Here is a 21331-nt window from a genome sequence, read left to right on the forward strand (position 1 = left end):
TCTATATGTCTGCCTGAATGTCTGTCTGTCTATCTATCTATGTATCTATCTATCTATCTATCTATCTATCTATCTATCTATCTGTCTATCCGGTTTCCCACCTCTAGCATATAGTTTTCATTATATAAATGTTCATAAATAATTACATTGAATATTATTTCTGATAATGTATAGATCTGTCACTGTTAGAGTTACAAATCTATAAATCTGTACTTAATCTTTTCATAAACGTGTTGTTTTATAATTATTTATCCCCAATTTACATAAAGGAACGGTATATTTTAAATAAAAACACATTTGGTTTAATAAGACAGATTAATAAAACAGATTAATAAAACGTGAACCAACGCACAGTTATTGTTGCATTGGTTATTCAGATTATAATGTACCTTTAATTTTTAAACATAAACCCCGCCCCTTCTCCTGTCACCTTCAACAGCTTTGATACTCACCTTCTTGGATTGGTCGATGGAAATGTGTTTGGAATGCACCTCCTGTCATCTGATTGGTTTACATGCACGCAAAAAAAATAAATCGTGGCCCCGCCCACTCAATGTCTCCCCGTATAGAGGAAGTAACTAACTAGCACGCTAGGAACAGGAAGAAGAAGAAGAGTGTGTTAGGCGTATTTCAGTTCCTCCGCCCTGAATAGTGATATCTGCGTTCACCTTCTGATTTATATATACACATACATATATGGCCAACAGAATTCTTAATTTTATCTTTATCATTAGTGTTCCCTCTATTTTGTAAACATTCCGCCGAAAAAGAGAAGACGGTTTAACCCTTTTACTGGGAATTTCTCTCGGGTAAGTAAGCTAAGCTAAGCTAAGAGACAGCTAGCGTTCGTGGGTGTAAATTAAGCCAAGTTTCTTCCTGTATTTGTAGCGCGAGTTGCCGGAAAATGAAACATGTTTAATATATATATATATATATACATATATAAACAGTTATTTAAATACAATATAAACAATCATATACATATACAACACATTAAATTGTGACGTATGTTATTATTTAAGGTGTATATTTAGCTACCTAGCTTAGCGGTCACCGAGTTCTTAGTGAGTAATATTAACCCTGCTAATACTAACTAACACGATAACTAGTTGGTTAGTTATTTGGCTAGTTAACCCTGTCTAGTATTTGGATGTAAAGTTCTGTTTGACAAGTTGGGTAAATTCAAATGTCCTTCCTGTCAGAGTCATAAATTTGGCGGATGTCTTCATATCCGGTCGGCGCGTGCCCTTGTACCAGTACAAATTGCATTACTGTGTGTTGTTGTAAACGGCACGTATGTCTTTTGGGCATTACTTTATTATTATACTTTATATAATATTACTACAAACCTTTTGAACTGATCCTATTATTACTACTATTATGTTCCTCTCTAATAATACCTTTTGGTAGGTAGCCAGATGGATGGATGGATATGGTTTGTGAAAATGTGTACTAAAAAGCATAACTGTGTTGTGACCCTGTTTCTAAGAAACCTTTAAATTAGTCACCATCAACGTCACATAATTATCTGAATGGAGTAAATTATCGTGTGAACTTACTACAAATAAACATGTAATAAATGTGTTAATAATTTTGTATAACTGCATTGAATTCAATATTATGGGCTGTTTTGGTTTTTTGCCGCCATGTAATCCCAATTAAATCCATCTGACTTCCAGGTTGTAACATTTACACAATGTGGAAAGTTCAAAGGGAGCGAATACTTATGCAACTCACTGTACTAAAATAATATCTTGTTTCTTATCTTATTTTCTTTTGCTTTCATTTTGTCATTACCCTTGTCATGGTATGACGTTTCTTAACTTGTTGTGTTTCATGCAGCTGCTTGTGACTCGTCAGAACTGCACAGGAGCGGTTGTGTGCCGTGAGCAGTTGGACTTCAACGCTGAGCCCCCTTGGGATCCTAGCTGATAACAGGAGGGGTCTGGCTTTCGACCTCACTCTGTAAGTCAAGTCGGTAGAACTAGAGTGACAGTGCCGCTCGGTTGTGACGGTGACAAGCCTGTTGATTTCATATGACAAACTTGTTTGTTTAAAGTGGAATGTATCTTCCACACCTATTTTTCATATAAATAGGTAGGAGTGGCTAATAGAGAAACAGAACAGGAATCAAAACATCAGAATAAAATGTAAATAAATACAGAGAAATGTTAGTATTGCTATATTAATAAAATGGCACACACTTCTGCCAAAATGTACAGTTATTGCTCACTTCAGCTGTTTGAGTCGTGTACTGTTACCAACATCAATGATTTGGTTACAACATTGTCCTAATGCTAGCACCTGCAGGTGCAACTGTGTGTGCACAAACACACACAAACACACACACAGTACTCCTGAGCTAAGCATGCTGGGATTCCAGCTATCCAATAACAAAAGCACAAAACAAACCACAAGTCACAGAACATAGTGCACATCGCCGCATATCAGTTCACAAGACGCAATTAATTATGAAAAGATATCTGGCTCGACAAAACCCAATAATCCTGCTGTAATGTTTCGTGAGTATAAGACACACTCAACATTGATGTGGTGATGCTTTCTGTAAGGAGAAAGTAAGGCTTTTGTCACCGTAAGACTTACGACATGGGAAAGTTTGCACTTAATTTGACAAGTTTAATAAACGTCTTTTGTCCTAAGTACAAGAAAGAGGTGGAAAAAGAGGCGAGTGAGGGAAAGACAGATTATAGGTCCTATAATGTGAACTTGTTTCATGGCTGTTCCACAACATTGAATGTAACTGTAAATGGTTGGGGGTGGTGTGTTGATATTAATCAAGAAATAAATTGTACTTCTGTGCAAATTGCTGAGGTAAAAGAATAAAACACTTTGTGCTGTTAGAGGAACATAATTAAGTTCAGGGTGGTAAAAAGTAACTCTGCATCGTGTCAGAGAGCGTCACACCACCCCGTCACTGATTATTTTCCTGACCCTATCGTATTTTTATTCCATACTTAAAGTTTGATGCATTTTATGTTTATACCACTTCAAAAATAGCCCACTGAAGGGTTTTTTTGGTCCCATTAGTGTTGCTTTACTGTGCTGTATTTTCTAAATACATGTGTAACAATACAGTGAAATAAGTCTGTAAATCTTTACATCTTATGAAAAAGGCTCATGATAATGCTCAATGCTGTGTTTAATGCTCAAAGCTTATAATTCACTTTATAAATGTTCTGTGTTTATGATCACTTCTGATGATATTGCTTACTTACATCAGCACTATGTATGAGTTTTTGCCAAAGCTAAAAGTTATAAGTAAGCTTTCTCATAATCTACACGTAAATGCCGAAGTTTCATGTCCATCATAGAAAGGCTAATAATGTGGGGTTTTTTTTTCTTTCTTTTTTTCTCTCTCTCTTCTTCAGTGGATATCGCTAGGACCCAGGAGCTGTGAGGGCTTTGCTAAATAGGTGACCCACTTTATGACTGTGTTAACCCGGACTTTTGGATGAGGATGAAAGCGACGCTGAATGAATTGCTCTGTTCTGTCGAGCTGCTTGAAGGAGACACCGCTCTCCATGACGTCATCAACAAACACATCTCTGACCAAACGCAAGTGAGTCCTTACGGGACAGACCGACGGGAGGGGTTAATGTGTCATTTTTTTAAACGGCAACAGCTTTGATGTTTTTTTTTTTTTTTTAATTTTTTTTTTTTTTAAATTATATTTTATGTACACATGGTGTTAAATTTCAGTAAACAAATTTGCGTTACTGTTTGCTCAAAACTAATTTGTTTTTACCGGATTGTTTTATTAACCATCCAAAAAACAAAGGGGAAAAAACCCAAAATGGTCATAAGATAAAGCCCAAATCAAACTAAACAGACAGCTGTCTAGGTGGGCGTGGCCTAATATTCTAATCAGAAACAATCGGCTCCATACACTACACTTTTTGGGTATTGTGCCTATAAGACCAGAATTTGCCTCGTTACAAAGCAACCAATTTGGGTTTATTGGGGTTTTAAAGCAGATGATTAACAGTGTGTTCGTTTCTCCTTTAGGCACAAAAGAGTGCGTTCTTCGTGGCGGATCTGGGTGCCATCATTTGGCAGCAGATCCGATGGAAAACTCACATGGACCATGTTCGACCTTTCTACGACATGAAGTGTAACAGCAGTGCTGTGGTGGTTGAGATCCTGGCTGCACTGGGAACCGGCTTCGTTTGCTCCAGCAAGGTAAACTTGAATTTATGGCGTGTCTCCTTTAGGTCACAGGAGTCTGACTGCTGCGTTATGACTTGAATTGAGATAATTAATGACATCCGGTCACCATGGTGTCCTTGAGTGAAGGGTGTGTTTACAAAAAGCACATACCGATTAATGACTTCTAGCTCTAACAGTTACGGGTAACTGTTCAGCTGTTTTGAGCATGAGCACTCAAAAACAAGCTCAAACCAGGCTTCTTAGGAGAAATCCTGTGTGACCGACATCCTCATTAAGAACACTAGCTACCATATTGGATGGTCTTTTTTTTTTTTTTTTTTTAACCTAAAACTGTATCGTTGAGTTCTCAATTAACAAACTTTGCATCTCATCTTCCACATCAAGGCCCTGGTAATATATTGTTAAATGTTTGTATGACATCATCTAGAAATGTTTGAATGGAGGTAAAAAACAAGATGGAAGCATGGTAACGCACAGCTAAACAGATCCAAGAAATCTGTAGGTGGGTGTGGCCTAATCTAAAAAATGTTTTTTCCCACAGAACGAGTTGGAGTTGGCGAAGAGCTTCGGCGTCCCTGCTCAAGACGTCATCCTGGGTGGAGCCTGCAAGCAACTCTCCCTCATTAAATATGCTGCTAAACATGGCGTCCGGCTGCTGGTGTGTGACAATGAAGCTGAGATGAGGAAGATCTCTCGATGCCACCCAAATGCAAGGTAAGAATCCAGGTGCACCATTGTCATGTTAATTACTGAGTAAATGTTCTTCAGTGCAGGCAGCATTTATTTATTTAACAGCTACAACTCTACAAGAATCATCTTTGTGCTTACAGGTGCATCTCAAAATATTAGAATATTGTGGAAAAGTTTTGTTTTTATTTGTTTTTTTTAACCCCCCAGTAATTTAAATAAAAAAGTGGAACTTTCATATATTCTAGATTCATTACACATAAAGTGAAATATTTCAAGCCTTTTTTTGTTTTATTTTAATCTTGTGGCTTTTTTAATAAAATTACCGAAAAAAATTAACTTTTCCATGATATTAAAATTTTTTGAGATGCACCTGTATACATTATACAGAGAAGTAATACATGTTTTCATTTTGAAGAGGAATTTAAACACTTCCCGATGAGAGGTTATTGGAAATGAATCAACCTTGGTGTGGTAACAGTAACTCTGCTTCACACCACCCCATCACTGATTATTTTCCTATATCGACATTCCGCTAAGTGTTTTTAGCCCTTACCTAACGCAGCCCCAGAGGGGTTTGTTCGTCTGAAGCTACTAGTGATCATTTCCATGAGCGTATTTTGTGGACAGTGAACATATCCTGTGTGCGCACACATGTACACACTGTTCTGAGACTTGTTTTTGTTCTGGGCCGGCTATACTCCCAACATGCTTAGCTCTGAAAACTGTGTGTTTGCTTTAGGCTGCTGATTCAGGTGTACACAGCAGGCTGCTGCGAGCACGAGGAAACGGCCATGCCGTTCGGCTGCACGCTGAAGGACTGTAGGCACCTGCTGGAGTGCGCAAAGGAGCTCGGCCTGAACGTAACCGGAGTCAAGTGAGTCCCGCGCACGGACGTGTTACAACGTTGAAGTGAATTTAGTGAATGTAGCCATGAATCGAGTCCAGCTAAAGAGATTAATTAATGTGTGCTGATATAAAAGATTCATATCATTATTAATTATGATATGAGAGTTGAACATATTTATGAGATTTGTTTCCCTTGTTCTGCCCGTGCGCATGCTGTCTACCTCGGTGGCCTCTTCCCAAAATTAAACCAAGTGATGATAATCTGATCCTGTGCATGCTGAGTCATGATGCATTGTATAACTAATTGTTGCCACATGTCTGTGCATGGTAAGTGACAGATTTGTTTGTTTTTTTTCTGTTCCAGGTTCCATGTCCCCAGCTGCTGCGCTGAGCCCGAGGCCTTCACTCATGCTGTGTCAGATGCACGCTGTGTGTTCGACATGGGGGTAAGTCAGCAGCACGTCTGCAGTACCTCCAGCTGTTTTATGTTGCTCTGTGTACTTGATTTTGTAAAGGATGCAAGTGCGGGTCTTGCTTTAAAAGCCAGCCTCATGTATAATTGTTTTGTTTTTGATTTTAACGTAGGCTGAACTTGGATTTGCCATGAGTATTCTAGACGTTGGTGGAGGTTTCGATGGAATCGAGGCTCAGTTAGAAAAGGTACTGTGTGTTTTAAAATCACATTTACGCGTAAGATCATCTAGTTGGAGAGCTGAGTGGTTTGAGGTGAACCCGATAGAAAGTTGTAAGAGCGTCTAGATTTCTAAAATGCTCGTCACACTGGCTCAGAGCCACAGCATCTTCTACTGGACAAAAACTATTATATTTACATTACATTTATGGTATTTGGCAGATGCACTTATCCAGAGCGACTTACATTTATCTCATTCATACATCTGAGCAATTGAGGGTTAAGGGCCTTGCTCAGTGGTAGCTTGGTGGTGCTGGGGTTTGAACTCATGGCCTTCTGAGCAGTAGACAAACACCTTAACCACTGCCCTACCACTGAATAAAATACTCGTGGGCATGTTGATACAGCCAGTGTTACTATCAACAACCTGAAGTTGATTATTTTCTTATAACAGCACATCCTGTTAGTGTTTTATTCTTCTGATACCATATAAAATGTGTTATAAATTAAAGAACTTGTGCCTTTTTTTTTTTTTAAATCCATTTTTAGTTGCAATTAATGTTGTGGAACATTGATGAAGCAAGTTGATTCTTGTCACATATAGCAGCTATAAACAGTTGTTCCCTCACAAGCCTCTCTTTTATTGTCTCGTCATGTTAACTTAAGACAGAACGAACGAGCGCATTAATATAAACCTTTGATTTGAATTACAGTCAGCACTATTTTTATAGAAAATTAATGGACACTTTGTGACCATTCAGATTCAAGAATACTTGAATCAACAGCACTGTGGTATAAGATGCTAGAATGCCACCTCAGGTTATTTTAGTAGCTTAATTTTTCTCCTCTGATGATATTTATAATGCAGGTGAATGCTATAATGTGCATTGTGTATTCTCCCTCCCCTCAATTACAGGTTTTTTTGTTTTTTTGTTTTTTTTAATTGGTTCAAATTGTTCTCTGATGCAGGTGAACAGGGCGTTGAAACCCATGCTGGATGTGTACTTCCCTCAGTCAACGGGTGTGTCTGTCATCGCTGAACCTGGAGCCTATTATGTGTCTGCTGCTTTCTCACTGGCTGTGAGCATCATCTCAAAGAAAATGGCAGCTCAGGACGCCAAGCATCATGCACACGGTCAGTGCTGAGCAAAACTTAATTATAATTGTAAAAAAAATTGCACATACTTTGGCACGCTACATCTAGTGATGTTGGCTGTGACATTTCTAGAGGAAATCAAGAATTGTCGCTGTCTTGTAAAAACAATTTATATGATGTGTTCGTTCTTCAAACAGGATAATTAACGCGTATATATTTTGTCCTCAGATGCTCTGTCTGGAAACGATGAGCCGGAGTTCACCTATTGTCTGAACGATGGAGTGTTTGGCTCTTTTTCCTATAAACTGTTGGAGGAGTCTGTTCCTGTTCCATCTCTACTTAAGGTGAAGCATTTTCATTTTCAGCTGACACACAGCCAGTATCTAATCTTAAGCCCTTTTCGGATCGGATTAGTTTATTAGGGGGGCATATGGGATTAGTTTAATGGGATATATATATGTATGTATATTTTCATTACTGGTCAAAAGGTTAGAGACGCTCGACTGAAATGTTTCTCATAATCGTAAAAACCTTTTGATCTGAAGGTGAATGATTTAAGTGTTTGAAATTGGTGTTGTAGACAAAAATATAATTGTGCTAACATATTCACTTCTTTCATTAGAAAACTAACATTTTATTTACAAAAAAATATATTTTTTTAAATGGATATTATATTAAATATTCCGAAAAGCAGTTGATAAGTGTCCGGCGTAGGTGGGAACTCCTTTAATACTGTTTAAAAAGCATCTCAGGGAAATTCCTCAAGAAATCGGTTGAGAAAATACCAAGAATACATTTCTGGAAATTCTAGGCAGAAAAGGGTGTCTACTTTTGAAGATGCTAAAATATTTCAATTATTTTTGATTTATTGTGGATTTTTTAGCACAACATAATTCCCATACTTCCACTTGTGTTACTCCAGAGTTTTGATGACTTTATTATTATTCTAAAATGGTGGGGCGGGGGTAAAAATAACGAATTAATGTTTCGAAACTTTTGACCGGTAGTGTATTATGAGAAAAACACAGACCTGGCCGATCCGTGCAGAAATAATGTCACGAGCGTATAACAGCTACCAACCATGGAGGGTGAAGTCTAACACTGGTTTCCTGAGAGACACGTGAAGCCGGCCAACCACATCTTTTCAAACTGCAGCTCGTGCTGCATCACAGAGCAAGCGTAACACACTTGAGGGAGAGTACCATGCTGTCCGCCTTCTTCTGCATACATGAGCTCATAGATTGTCTAGTGTGGCTGTGATTGAAAGGGGAAAGAGCGTGTGCCATCCCTGCCACTCAGAGAGAACAACCCATTTTGGATGGTTGTGGCATCGCCAGCTTTTCTTGGCAGCCCCTCAACGTCCCTTTTTAAGAATCACCCACTTTGTGTATAATTCCAAAGCTATCCCAATAATCATTCCCTGGATTTCCGTACATTGTTTTGTGCCTGAAATGAGTGGAAATGTTCGGTGGAGAACCGGAGCAACCCAAACTATCTCCATGAGAAGTCTCACTAATCCATCCTTTCTGCACAAGGAAACTCAATGGCGGTGTGCTGTTGGTTGTCTTGCTGTAGGAGATCTCTGCTGAGGAGCCGTTCTTCGCCAGCAATCTGTGGGGGAGCACGAACGATGGTCTGGACCAGGTGCTGGAGTCCTGTCTTCTCCCAGAGCTCAGTGTTGGCGACTGGCTGGTGTTTAACCACACCGGGGCCAACAGTCTCAGAGCGACGGGAGAACCCACGCCGCCCGTTCACTACATCATCTCTGCGCAAGACTGGTAAGGGCTTTCAATATTATGGTTTTAAACACTCAAATGTAGCTGCCTAATGCATCGGTGTTGTCCGTTTCCTTTAGACATTTACTGGAAAAACATCAAAGTAACATTTACTTTTTCTGTGTCATTATGCAAAGCCCTCTGTAGTGAGTGTGTATAGTAAAAAAAACAACACTGATTTTGTATGGACTTAAACACTATACAACCCGTTTTATTTACGCAGGTACGAGATTCAAAACTACGGCGTCACACTGGACACAGCCCTGAAGAACTTCTCTCTGGTCCCGTGTTTTCAGAAGCCCAGTCTAAGCGAGAGCGCCATCTCCACTCCGGCTTAGCAAAGCTGCTCTTCGGCTACTGCAGCCTCGCGGGTTAATTAATTTTTTTTATATATATATATATAAATAAAGGAGCCATCTGGACTCTTCTGGGACCAGAATACAACGAATGAGGTTTCAGAAGGGTTATCGGTGCAAGAAGAAATGCATTTACGGTCATGTCACGATAGAGTTTATTCATTTGCGGGGTTGATGGTTAGTGCTGTTTACAAACCTGCTAGAGTATTTAATTCAGTTTTATAAATATATACCAACACGCATATATGTAATAATATTTCGTGCAAGACAGAGTTGGGTGTTTATTTATTGAATACGAAGAAGCCTTGTACTTTTTTAAAAGCCATGTGTTTATGATGCTGGTGTTGGAGAAGCCAGCAGGTGGCAGTACAGTGCTGTGGTCTGATATTTTTAGAATTCGATGAGTCCAACTCTCCATTCTGACACTGTTCGTAAAGCACGTGGCTTTTTTTTTCTTTCTTTCTTTTCTTTTTTCTCTTACCATTTCCTTTTAGATTTTATTTGCTGCCATCTACTTAACAAGCTTATGTAAAGTTTTAGATGGGTCCCTTAGAAACATGAGTGTTGAGTAAACACCTAGAAGGCATAAGAGCTGACAAAATCCTCTATATATCTCTATGTTCAGTCTGGGTTAACATTGCTGATTACTTCGTCTACGTCTGGCAGAGGGTAACCCCTTGCAATTTAGTAAGGAGATTCACAAGAAGATTGCTACACTCTCCTGTGTGTGTGTGGGGGGTGTGGGGGGTGTGGGGGGGGGGGGCGGCAACACAAATGGTTAGTGGGAACATACAACCTTTGGAGTTTGAATCACCACACTTTGAGGATGTTCACTGGCCTTTTTTTTTATTATTATTATTTTATTTTAACTTCGTAGCAAATAAACAAATTACAAGTTTTGTTTAATAGCTGAACATCCTGGCTTTGTGAAACATACCTCAAACAAATTAAATGAAATTAGTTTAATTAATGGCACTTAGAGGAAAAAATTATGGAATCACCTTGTAATTTACATTTCTAAAACAAATAGCAGCCCAAGTCTAAAAATGCTAATTAGTCTGCAGTTAAAAGAGAGTGCTTACAGATCATAATCTTGGAAGGAAACATGACCCCAACAAGAGAGTTGTCAATTGAAACAAGGGAAAGGATTACAAAACTCAACAACCCAAATATGTTGGTTGTTCCCAGTCAGCTGTGTCTAAAGTTTGGTGCAAGTATAAACAAAATGGGAAGGTTATGAAAGGAAAACATAATAGTAGACCAAGGAAAATGGCAAAGTGTCAGGACAGAAAATGTACAGCGATATGCCTTGAAAATGCACAACAGAATGAATGAAAAAGAAATGGGTGGAAACAGGAGTCAGTGTTTGTGACAGAACTGTAAGAAATCAGCTGAATGAAATGGGATTTATGTATAGAAAAGACAAATGAAAACCAGCACTAACACGTAAACAAGGTCACAGTGGGTTAAAGAGAAGCGATCATGGAGTTTGGATGAAAGTGATATTCAGCAATGGAACTTCTCTTTGGTGACATTCTAATGAAACATATAAAGACAACTGCCTGGACAAATCAAATTTCCCCACTCATTTATGATAAGGGATTGCATGTCAGGTAAAGGACCAGGGGAGACCTTTACAGTCAATGCACAGGCGTACGTTGAAACTTTGGACACTTTTCCTCATTCCATCAATAGAAAATAGGTTTGGTTGTGATGAATCATTTTTCAGGATGATAATGCATCTCGCTACAGAGCAGTGTTGAAGCTTTTCTTCAGGAAAGGCAGGTCGACTCTGACCTGGCCAGCAAACAGACCGGATCTCAATCCGATGGAATATTTATGGTGGAAATTTAAGAAATTGGTCCATGATAAGGCTCCATCCTGCAAAGCTGATCTGTCAATCATTATTCGAGGTAGTTGCAACAAGCTTGGTGGAGAATATTGTTTTTCACTAGTGAAATCCATGCCTCAATTAATTCAGACCATCAAAAGCATGAGGAAGAGCAACAATTTTTTTTTTCCCCTCTGGAAACAATATGCGCCATTAATTAAAACAATTTAATTTGTTTGAGGTATGTTTCACGAAGCCAGAATGTTCAACTATTAAACAAAAATTGTTTTGTTTATTTGCCACGAAGTAAAAAAAGTCGGGTGAATATCCTCCAAGTGTGGTGATGTATTTTTTTTTTTCTCACTTCCTATCCAGCGGTAATAACTTGGAGAGCTGTGATACTGTGAAAATGACTCTCTGCAAAATTTGTATCTTAATAGAACTGCAATATTGAATACAATTACATGGCTTCATTTTAGCAGAGCAACCAAGCATATGAACCCCCCCCCCCCCCGTTTTCTATGTGAAGCTTCTAGGCATGAGCTGATTTAAAATTTTCACATCAACGTAATCACTCAAAGCCATATTTGTGTCAACGTTAGATCTTAATTCTTAAATGTAGTTGACGAGTGGAAAAAATAAAACCAGGCTTTTTGTCTGACGTTTGCTTCTTTAAAAGGCCAGTTCGCATTAAGAGTATCTTTCAGTCCTCAAAATCCACAACTGCAGCACTAACACCAACATGGGAACCCAGAATAAATGAAACGATGCAGTTTATTCGCTGTCCCATTGTGTGGTGTTTGTTTTAAGTGAACTGAATTACAGCTGGCACTGAAGTTTAACGCCCCTCTGTACAACAGTGTCAATGAGCCGTGAGGGATGAAAATAGTTTTCTTGGGATGAATAAAAACGATTCACTGTCGCTGTTTCTGCTGGTCGGAATCAGTGTTTATTTATTACTTGTGCAATGCTTTCCAGTCATCTCCAGTGTTTTGTGCTCAATCTACCAGGTAAATGTTGCTAACAAAAGACAGTGTACATTGCACTCCGTGCAGTTTACAATATTCTCATTATCTTGTGCTCATTACCATGTTCTCGTTGCGCAGCATTTTAAACACGCATTAAAAACCTCATGCGGTGAAGGACACATGCTTCAATATTTGTCTGAAAAAAGGACTTTAATTAGACTGTTCTTATATTAAGGAGCTTCTATCAGAATGAAACACAATCACAGAGACAACGATTGTTTGGGATAACGTGTTTTCGTGTGTTACATATCGAGACGTATCTAATTATCCGCACATGCCTAGAAGCTTTTGGTTGTATGTTGAATATAAATTATACACACACACACACACACACACACACACACACACACACACACACACATACATACACTGTTTGCATTGTTAAAGAAAGTGCTGTATGGTTTCTGTAAGTGCTGTTGGAGGAGCTTGGTAACGTCGGGACACGAGCAGACGATGGACAAGCTTCCCAGTTTACTAAAACAAACAGTGTTTTTAAATGAGAGACGTATTGGACGGAAAATGTAACTGTTTGACAATACACCGTCAGTAAATGAGTGTGCTTAAGTGTATGTTTTTTCTTTACACTAACAGTAAATTAGCCTTCTTCCATATGGAACTCAAACGATTATGTGCACATGACTGATGATACTGTACTGAACTAATATACCATATAAAGTGCATGGTCACCCAAACCAAACTCGAAGAGAACATGAAGAACGTGTAGTACCCGATCCTAACGTGAGCATCCGTGCTCTTTCTTCGAGGCATTCCTTCAGGCATGTGGCTTGAGCGTGATGGGGAGGAGAGCTCGAGCTCCTGCACTGAAGCAGCCGCTCCGGCTGATTTGTGCCTGCCAGGCCGGCGCTCTCATGGCCGCATGATGGCGACGCTTGTGTTTGGCCAGGTGGTCGCTGCGTGTAAAGCGAAGATGGCATGCGGGACAGGTGAAGCGTTTCTCCCCTGTGTGAGTGCGCCTGTGGCGGGAGAGTTCATCTGAGCGGGAGAATCGCCATTCACAGCCCTCCCACTGACACCTAAATGGCTTCTCACCTGTGGGAAGGAAGCAGGAACTTTAGAGAGATGTTAAGCAGTGATGCATAGAATGAGCTAGAGTCCCAATTAAAGGAATAGTCTGGTGGAAAATTTATTTCACACAGTGATCTTTTACCTCAACTGTAAGTTTGGAAGCTATGTAAGACCAGCACGTGATACCATGTGACCTTCATATAGGTAACGTGGGTAACCTTGTGATGATTTCGGGGAATAGCAAAGCCGTTTTCACATCATAGCAGTTATCAACCAATCCTGGTTATCGAGCTAGAGTAGAAAACATGAGTCAAGGGTCATACATCTCCATCCATCTATCCATTTTCCAAACCGCTTATCCTACACAAGGTGTCAGGGGAGCCTGGAGCCTTTCCCAGGGAACTCATGGGTCCTGGACAGGGTGCCAACCCATCGCTGGGCACGACTGCACACATTCACACACTAAGGACAATTTGGAAATGCCAAACAGCCTACAATGCACGTCTATGGACTTGGGGGAGGAAACCGGAGTACCCCTGAAGCACGGGAAGAACATGCAAGTTCTGCACATACAGGATTTGAACCCCCAAGCCAGGAGTTGCATGCTAACCACAAAGCCAGTGTCCCCCATATATCCATGCAAACATACAAAATCACATCTGGGTCTTGAAGCCATTTATTTCCCAGTTTAAGGAATCTATATCTCCCCAACTTAACAAGCTTTTAATAGATTTTTTTGTGGTTGTTGTGGAATAAAATACTTGGGGATGTGCTGTTACAGGAAAACAATCAACACTGTAGTGCTATGTTATTGCTCTAGAAAGAACACATTATTATAAATGTATTATTTGAACTTCAGCTGCTGCCAGTGTTGCTGCTATGGGAAATTAATCAGCACCTTCTGACCAATCAGATTTGAGATTTCAACAGCACCGTGGTATAAAAAAAAAAAAAAATACTGTGTTAGGAATTAAAAGATCATGAGAAAATGTCTTCCCTCACCTGTGTGTGTGCGCAGGTGTGCTTTCAGGTGAGAACTTTTCAGATATGTTTTACCGCAGTCAGCGTGGGTGCAGATGTGGCAACGAAGCCTCGGTGGGTTCCTCACGACGGGGGTGATGGCGGTGACCTTTGAACCTGCAGTCGTGACCACCAGAGGCTGTGTGTGAGACTTTGGAAGCACCAATACCATGGTGGGAATATGAGAGGCTGCTAAAACCGGGGGATTAACTGTGGATGGAGCAGGTGTGCTGATCACTGTACACGGAAGCATCTGGAACACTGCTACAGATGACACAGTGACGGGACAAGCCGAGAGCATCCTGAGTAAACCAGGAGGGGTTTCGGAGGCCGCGTTGAAGCAGCCAGAGTTCAGATGTTCAAGATTTACTTCATAATCCCGGTCACTTGGGCCACTGCAGCGGCTCTGGACGGAGCTGATGGGGGGGAAGGGTTTGGGGCTGAATGTCTCTGAGGAAGGACGAGGCAGCGGATCAGACGTGTGACGAATCACACTGATGGCCTGGAAACATGGTGCTTCACTCTGAATTGGTTCTGCAGAAGGAGAGATGGGTGGCGGCGTCTTGCACTGAAGTGGCGGTTGAAGATGAAAAATAGACAGTTTATCAGAAACTACACTGTGTTCCTTTTACTGAGCTGTTTAAGTACTTTTTTTTAAATAAGAAACCCCACTCAGTATCTTTACATTAAGTAAAATATACCTAATATAGTTAACATCCATAACGTAATGTAAACAATTTGATGTAGTTTGTAGTAAACTTTTCTGGTTTAAATAGTTATTTAATTGAGTTGTTTGATTCAATCTGGCAACCCTAATTCTGACGTCCTGCGTTAAAATAGTAGTGCGTACTAGTTGAGTACTTTTTTGACCTACTATTTAGTAACGCTATGCGAGATTTGGACGCATTGAACATATATTTAAGTAATAAGAGTAATAATAATAATAATAAAAAAAACATTATTAGCGCGAAAGAGTTATTTATTAGCCAAAAGGAGGTGTTTTCCGGTTACATATTAAACGTGCTAACAGGCTACTTACATCATTTAGGAGAGATGACACTCGACGAGGTTCACTCAGTGTAGCCATAACAGTAAACTCTGAGGCTCTATTTTATTTCTAAATCTAGAAAATATGAGTAAAGGTTATCTCTAATATTCCAAGTGTTAAGTACATACTCATTTAAGTAGCTGTTATATTAATCAGACTAATTTAGTCATTTCAAACATGTGAGTGGGACACGGGTCCCATTTTGACCAATCAGGATAAAGGAATTATAGCCGTTAGCCAATAAGAAGAGACTCTGCACGTGATCAGAGGCGTGAAACCGGCGTGATACACAGCATTCCAAGAACGTGAAGGCTCGCGAGGGCCACCCTGGCGCGAATCCTCTTTACCGACTGATCAGTGTTGCCAAATTGGGAGTTTTACCTCCTAATTCTAAACATTTTGTATCCTAAAAAATGTTTCATATGATTTTTAATGCACAAAAAGCTAATAAAATTACCTCAGGACATTTAGCCAATAAATTTATTTATAAATTGATACATTGATTTATTAGCCAAACATGTCAACGGGACCATTTCAAGTGGTGTCCTCCTTCGAGGTATTTTTATATCATTGTCCTAGGCTGAGGAATTTGGAATAGAAAATACAATTAATTATTTTGATTTAAATGAAATAAATACTTAAAGACACAAATTACCATAGCTTAGTTTTCCCTAATATAAGTCTGTGTCATGAGATTTCCCATCTTTGGGTTTGTACACTTTCAAAAGCCGTCTTAAGATGGAGATTGATCAGAAATGTCTTGGTCAGAAGTTTCCGGTTAAAATCTTGGAGTGTGACCACTGCCATGACTGAAAGCCACCAACAGTGGGGAGGACATGAAACACTTACAAATACGACAAATATGGCAATGGCAAAGTGTAAACAAAACATTCCAATGGACCGAAAAATATCCATATTACCTCAAGCTGTTAGCTCACTAGCATGTTGGCAGTATGGGATTTGAACTCATGACCCTCTGATTAATAGTCTAGTGTCGTAAACACTGAGCTACCACTTCCCCTAATGGTAGGTCTAAAGCCACAGAAAGCATCACTCGGTTTTACATTCTCTATTATTCACACTTTGGCCTGATCTATAGAGAACTTGTGTGGGCTTTAAACTATGTTAATCATTTAATACCAATCTGGCAACCCCAAGCAGTACTCCTGTACCCATTTGGCTGAATGGCAGGTGTTCTGCTTGCCAAGACATGCTAACTGACCTACTGTCATATTAAATGCATTTGGAATTGTTGGTATTTTTATGGACCATTAACGTTTTCATATGAAGATCAAATGTAACCATCACAGCACGACATGTTCTTCATTAAGCATTCACAAAGCAAGTTTGCTTAATCTGGAGGCCACAGGTGCTTGTTCTGTTCCTTGTAATCTTGTGATTGGGCTGCATTTAAGACATCCATTTACGCACATGATTACATCTCGAAGGATTTTGACAGAAATCTTTCACTGTTGTAGTGTTTTAAGGACTGTAATGCGATGGTGAAATCTAGAGATCGACTGATAATCGGTTTTCCCGATATTGAAGCGTTGTTCCATAATCAGATGTCGGGTTTGTAATATCGGATCCACCGATAAATGGCTCCATCTAGTGGGCGTTTTGAGAATTGCGCGCAGGACTGCCATTGCAGTATCTGAGGGGAGACGAGTCAACAACGGTGTGCACCGGTAATGTATACTTGCTTTGCTTTAATTAATAAACTTTATTTAACATAATAGCCATTAATGCACAAATGAGATGTGTTACATAAATGCTTGATATGTAGTTTAAACAGCTTTGCACGAAGAAATAGAGAAACTCACAGAGTCACATAATCTAAATAAATAAGAGTTTTGTTTTGTATGCAAGTAGGAGGTGAAATTGACAAAATTGTTATAAATAAAATGGTTTGTTCAGTTCAGTGGTGTAGTTATCATTGTGTCAAAAACAGAAGTAAAACAATAAATAAATATCGGTTCTGCATATCGGTTATCGGGCACATAAACATGCACATAATCGGTATTGGTATCGGTTATAAAAAATCTCTAGTTTAATCTATTCTGAAGTTATTCTGAGTGGACAGTTTGCTCCCAAGATGCTTTGCACTGTTATTATTCTGAATAGAAAAAAAAGACCCTGACTAGATAGTTCACCAGTAAATAAATAAGGAATAAAACACTACAGGAAGTGCTGTTATATAAAAATAATCAATGACGGTGTGGTGTAATGTGACCCAATGCGTAGTGGAGTTACTTTTACCACCCAGAAGTTGGATATTTTCCAATAACAGCACATCCCGAAATGTTTTATTTATCTTGTATCATAGCAATCTGTCAATGATGGCAATTATTTTATTTATTCATGAATGACTTGATATCCTTTTATAGTTACGTTTAACGTTGGCAAGGAAGTTCTCATTATTACTTACGCTGTAATAATTATAAACAACCATTTATATCCTTTGCAGGAAGTAGGGATTATCACTTCAGAATCAACCACAACTCAAAGAGATTTTGTGTGTGTATCAAGCCATGGTGGTGCAGCATTGGTCAAGCTCAAGTTTTGTGTCAAACAGTCAAGCTGCAATGTTTTCCCACTTATCCTACATGAGGTAATGGGGGAGCCTGAAGCCTATCCCAGGAAACTCAGGGCACAAAGCAGGGGACACCCTGGATGGGATGGCAACCCATTGCAGGGCACAATCACACACACATTCACACCCTACGAACATTCAGCCTACAAGGCATGTCTATGAACTGGGGGAGGAAACCGGAGTACCTGGAGGAAACCCCCGAAGAACAGGTAGAACATGCGAACTCTGCACACACAAGGTATAGGTGGGATTCAAACTCCCAAGCCCGGAGGTGCGAGGCAAACGTGCTAACCACTAAGCCACTGTGTAAATAAATCATTCTTGTAATAGTGGTTTTAATGGATATTACGTTTTAATCTTACTCAAGTAAATGCGCAAAGACAGAGATGGAGTTTGACTGTGTTTATATTAGACTCTTTTTTTGCCACATTTTTCAGTGACTAAATATCCATATCCTCCTGGCTCTCTGGTTTCCTCCCACCTCCCAAAAACAGATGCTATTCTAAATTGCCACTAGGTGTGAGTGAGTGTGTAAATGTGTATGTGCATGGTGCCCAGTCTTCCCCAGGTTCCCACTTCTAGGTTCCTGACCAGGATCAAGGTGTAACTGAAAATGACCGACTGAATGAATGAATCTCCTAAGTTTTAAATTGAGGTGTTTTGTTGGCATAATATTTGGTCTGCAAGAATTTGGCCCCATATCAAATATAATCGATGACTTCTGGTTTATTGTAATGCCAATGGGTTCCCTTTTTTGTTTGGTTCCTCTCAAGTTATATCCTTCATGTTATCTCGGATAGTTCTTCCTCACCGCAGGTGCATCTGGCCTGCGCATTAGGAATTTAAATATACAAATCATACAAAAGTCATTCCATCTCAAGGTGGTTGCTTGACCATTTTTATTATTATTTTTTTTGTGATTACCTCTATGTATTGACATTGCAAAACTACCAGTTTTTATTTATTTATGATATTTTACTTAGTTTAACTACAACAGCCATGTTTGTGTCATGACACACAACAAATTTTAGTTATACAGCTGTTTCTCCTGTGACAAAAGCAGTACGTAACTACAGCTCAGTAATCACTTACTGCTTTTATCACAGAAGAAATAACACCACAGCTCTGTTTATGACACTGTTCATTTGTAAACACCCAACTGAACACTGTGATTCCATATTTGGATAAAATCATTTCACGCATACCAACTGTACCAACATGATAGATCAGGCTGGTTCTTCAAATTTGGTCCTCGAGGTCCACTGACCTGTAGAGTTTACCTCCGATCTCAAACTCACAATTTGTACAGCAGAATACTATTATAGAGGACTATTGAAAAATTACTCTCTTGCCCCTATTAAAAAAATATAAAAATAAGAGAAGTCTCAAACCTAAAATGTTCTGCGTGCACACAATACTTGCCGAGGTACCCCCTAAAAAAATTAACACTGAGACTCGAACCTTTCCCGTTATAAATTGACTCTGAACTATGAGCAATATTGAGCATTACATTTGGACTTATGTTCTAAGTCTAAGGAACAAGAATATGCAAAATGTTTATATATGTCCATGTACATTGTAATGTGCTCTAAAGATCAGTTTTTGTTCCGAGGAGCTAGGACCATCCTGAGCCAAGATATTGAGGTAAACAACTGTATAACCAAAATTTGTTGTGTGTCATGACACAAAGATGGCCATTGGAGTTAAACCAAGTAAAATAAAAATAAAAAACTAGTGGTTTTGCAATGTCAATACATAGAGATTATCACTTACAAAAGATTAAAAACGGCTCAGCAACTAACTTTGCAATTATCAGACCACTTGAGATGGAATAACCCACTAATAAAATTGAATTGCTCATCTCAGACCTGTTGACTTTAGCCAGGGAATGAAGACGTGCCAAAGCACCTGTTTTAAGGCTCCACGAAAGTGCTGCTTCTCATCAACACCAGCGTATCCTTGTTATTCATATCATTCATCCATCATGTTTCATTATGCTGATAGAACCACAGATGTTCCATGGACTGTACAGCCTTTTCCAGAAGCAATATTCATCATATTCTCTGAATTTACTAACAGGTTTGGGCAATCACCTGGATTGAGAGTGGCTGTTAGCTTATTTAACTACATTTTGCATTAATGTCCTCGATCACACACCTGCCACAGATGTCTTTTTTGTAATGTGCACTCACACAAACAAGCAACACAAAAAAATAAATCTGTGACTAAAAACTAATCTTGGAACATTTGATATTTTTCTAATTTGCATCCTTTCCATGTGAACACCATAGTCAATGTCTACTTCATACAGTTAGTGTATATTACCGGAATAAAGCTGGTTTGACGTTGGATGTTCGATATTCGCAGATATGCGGGAATTAATGGACCGTCTCTAAAGTTACATACGACATTGTTAAACACGTTTCTAACTTCAGTAGCATTTGAAGGGAATGACTTACAGTCACGCAACCAACTGTAAAGTGTTCATCTAGGTGTCAGCTATAATGCACACCTTTTAGATTTAGATTTTAGATTGCGTCATACCTGACACCTAGATGAACACTTTCCAGTTAGTTGTGTGACTGTACATCATTTACTTCAAATGCTATTGAGCTTTAAATTATGGTATATTTTGTGTATGAGCTCATGCAGTAATAAAATACATGGCAATATTTACATATGATTTAATAGTATATTTTATTAAATATCAAAAATCTAAAAGGTGTGCATCATTGCTGACACCTAGATGAACACTTTACAGTGGGTTATATGGCTGTAAGTCATTCCCTTCAAATGCTATTGAAGTAGGAATCATGTTTAACAATGTCGTATGTAACTTTAGAGACGGTCCCTTAATTTCCTCATATCCACGAATATCGAACATCCAACCTGTAACGTTATGATTAAAAATGCCTGCATAATGGAATAATAATGGATCAAGCATTTAAGCTTTGTTTAGGAGTGTAAACAAGTTCCCAGCTAACACATAACAATATTAAAACATTCAGTAAGCATTTAGTAGGTCATGAAAAGACTACATATGTAAAGATTTCCTTATTATAGATTGAAAACGTTCAACGAAGAGGTGGTGTGATGTGATCGGATGCCAACCAGGCCCCGAAGTTGATCGGCTGACCCATAATGCACCAGCTTGGGCTAACAAATGAAACATATTGTTAATGATTATTTTTTTTATACACGTA

At 39.1% G+C, this 21331-nt stretch overlaps 2 protein-coding genes across 3 annotated transcripts; one reads left to right on the forward strand and one right to left on the reverse strand.

Annotated features, from left to right (window-relative positions):
* Positions 1-426: 426 nt before the first annotated feature.
* Positions 427-9838, forward strand: azin1a (antizyme inhibitor 1a). 2 transcript variants are annotated; one of them, XM_053611590.1, is made up of 12 exons: positions 431-809; positions 1843-1965; positions 3390-3580; positions 4027-4200; positions 4730-4902; positions 5618-5752; positions 6089-6170; positions 6310-6384; positions 7325-7490; positions 7680-7795; positions 9027-9229; positions 9450-9838. In XM_053611590.1, exons 3-12 carry the CDS (start codon positions 3473-3475, stop codon positions 9562-9564), a joined length of 1347 nt encoding a protein of 448 aa, XP_053467565.1. In that variant the 5' UTR covers positions 431-809; positions 1843-1965; positions 3390-3472; the 3' UTR covers positions 9565-9838. The 2 variants fall into 2 exon arrangements, with proteins under 2 accessions (XP_053467566.1, XP_053467565.1); XM_053611591.1 differs by lacking the exon at positions 9450-9838 and having other exon boundaries at positions 427-809; positions 8987-9167.
* Positions 9839-12745: 2907 nt separating this feature from the next.
* klf10 (Kruppel-like factor 10) lies at positions 12746-15717 on the reverse strand. Its single transcript, XM_053611592.1, has 3 exons — positions 15527-15717; positions 14470-15055; positions 12746-13491 (listed from the first exon to the last, which is right to left on the reverse strand). Exons 1-3 carry the CDS (start codon positions 15572-15574, stop codon positions 13214-13216), a joined length of 912 nt encoding a protein of 303 aa, XP_053467567.1. The 5' UTR covers positions 15575-15717; the 3' UTR covers positions 12746-13213.
* Positions 15718-21331: the final 5614 nt, after the last annotated feature.

This window comes from Ictalurus furcatus, chromosome 23 (assembly GCF_023375685.1).
Source record: "Ictalurus furcatus strain D&B chromosome 23, Billie_1.0, whole genome shotgun sequence".
Classification (NCBI taxonomy): domain Eukaryota; kingdom Metazoa; phylum Chordata; class Actinopteri; order Siluriformes; family Ictaluridae; genus Ictalurus; species Ictalurus furcatus.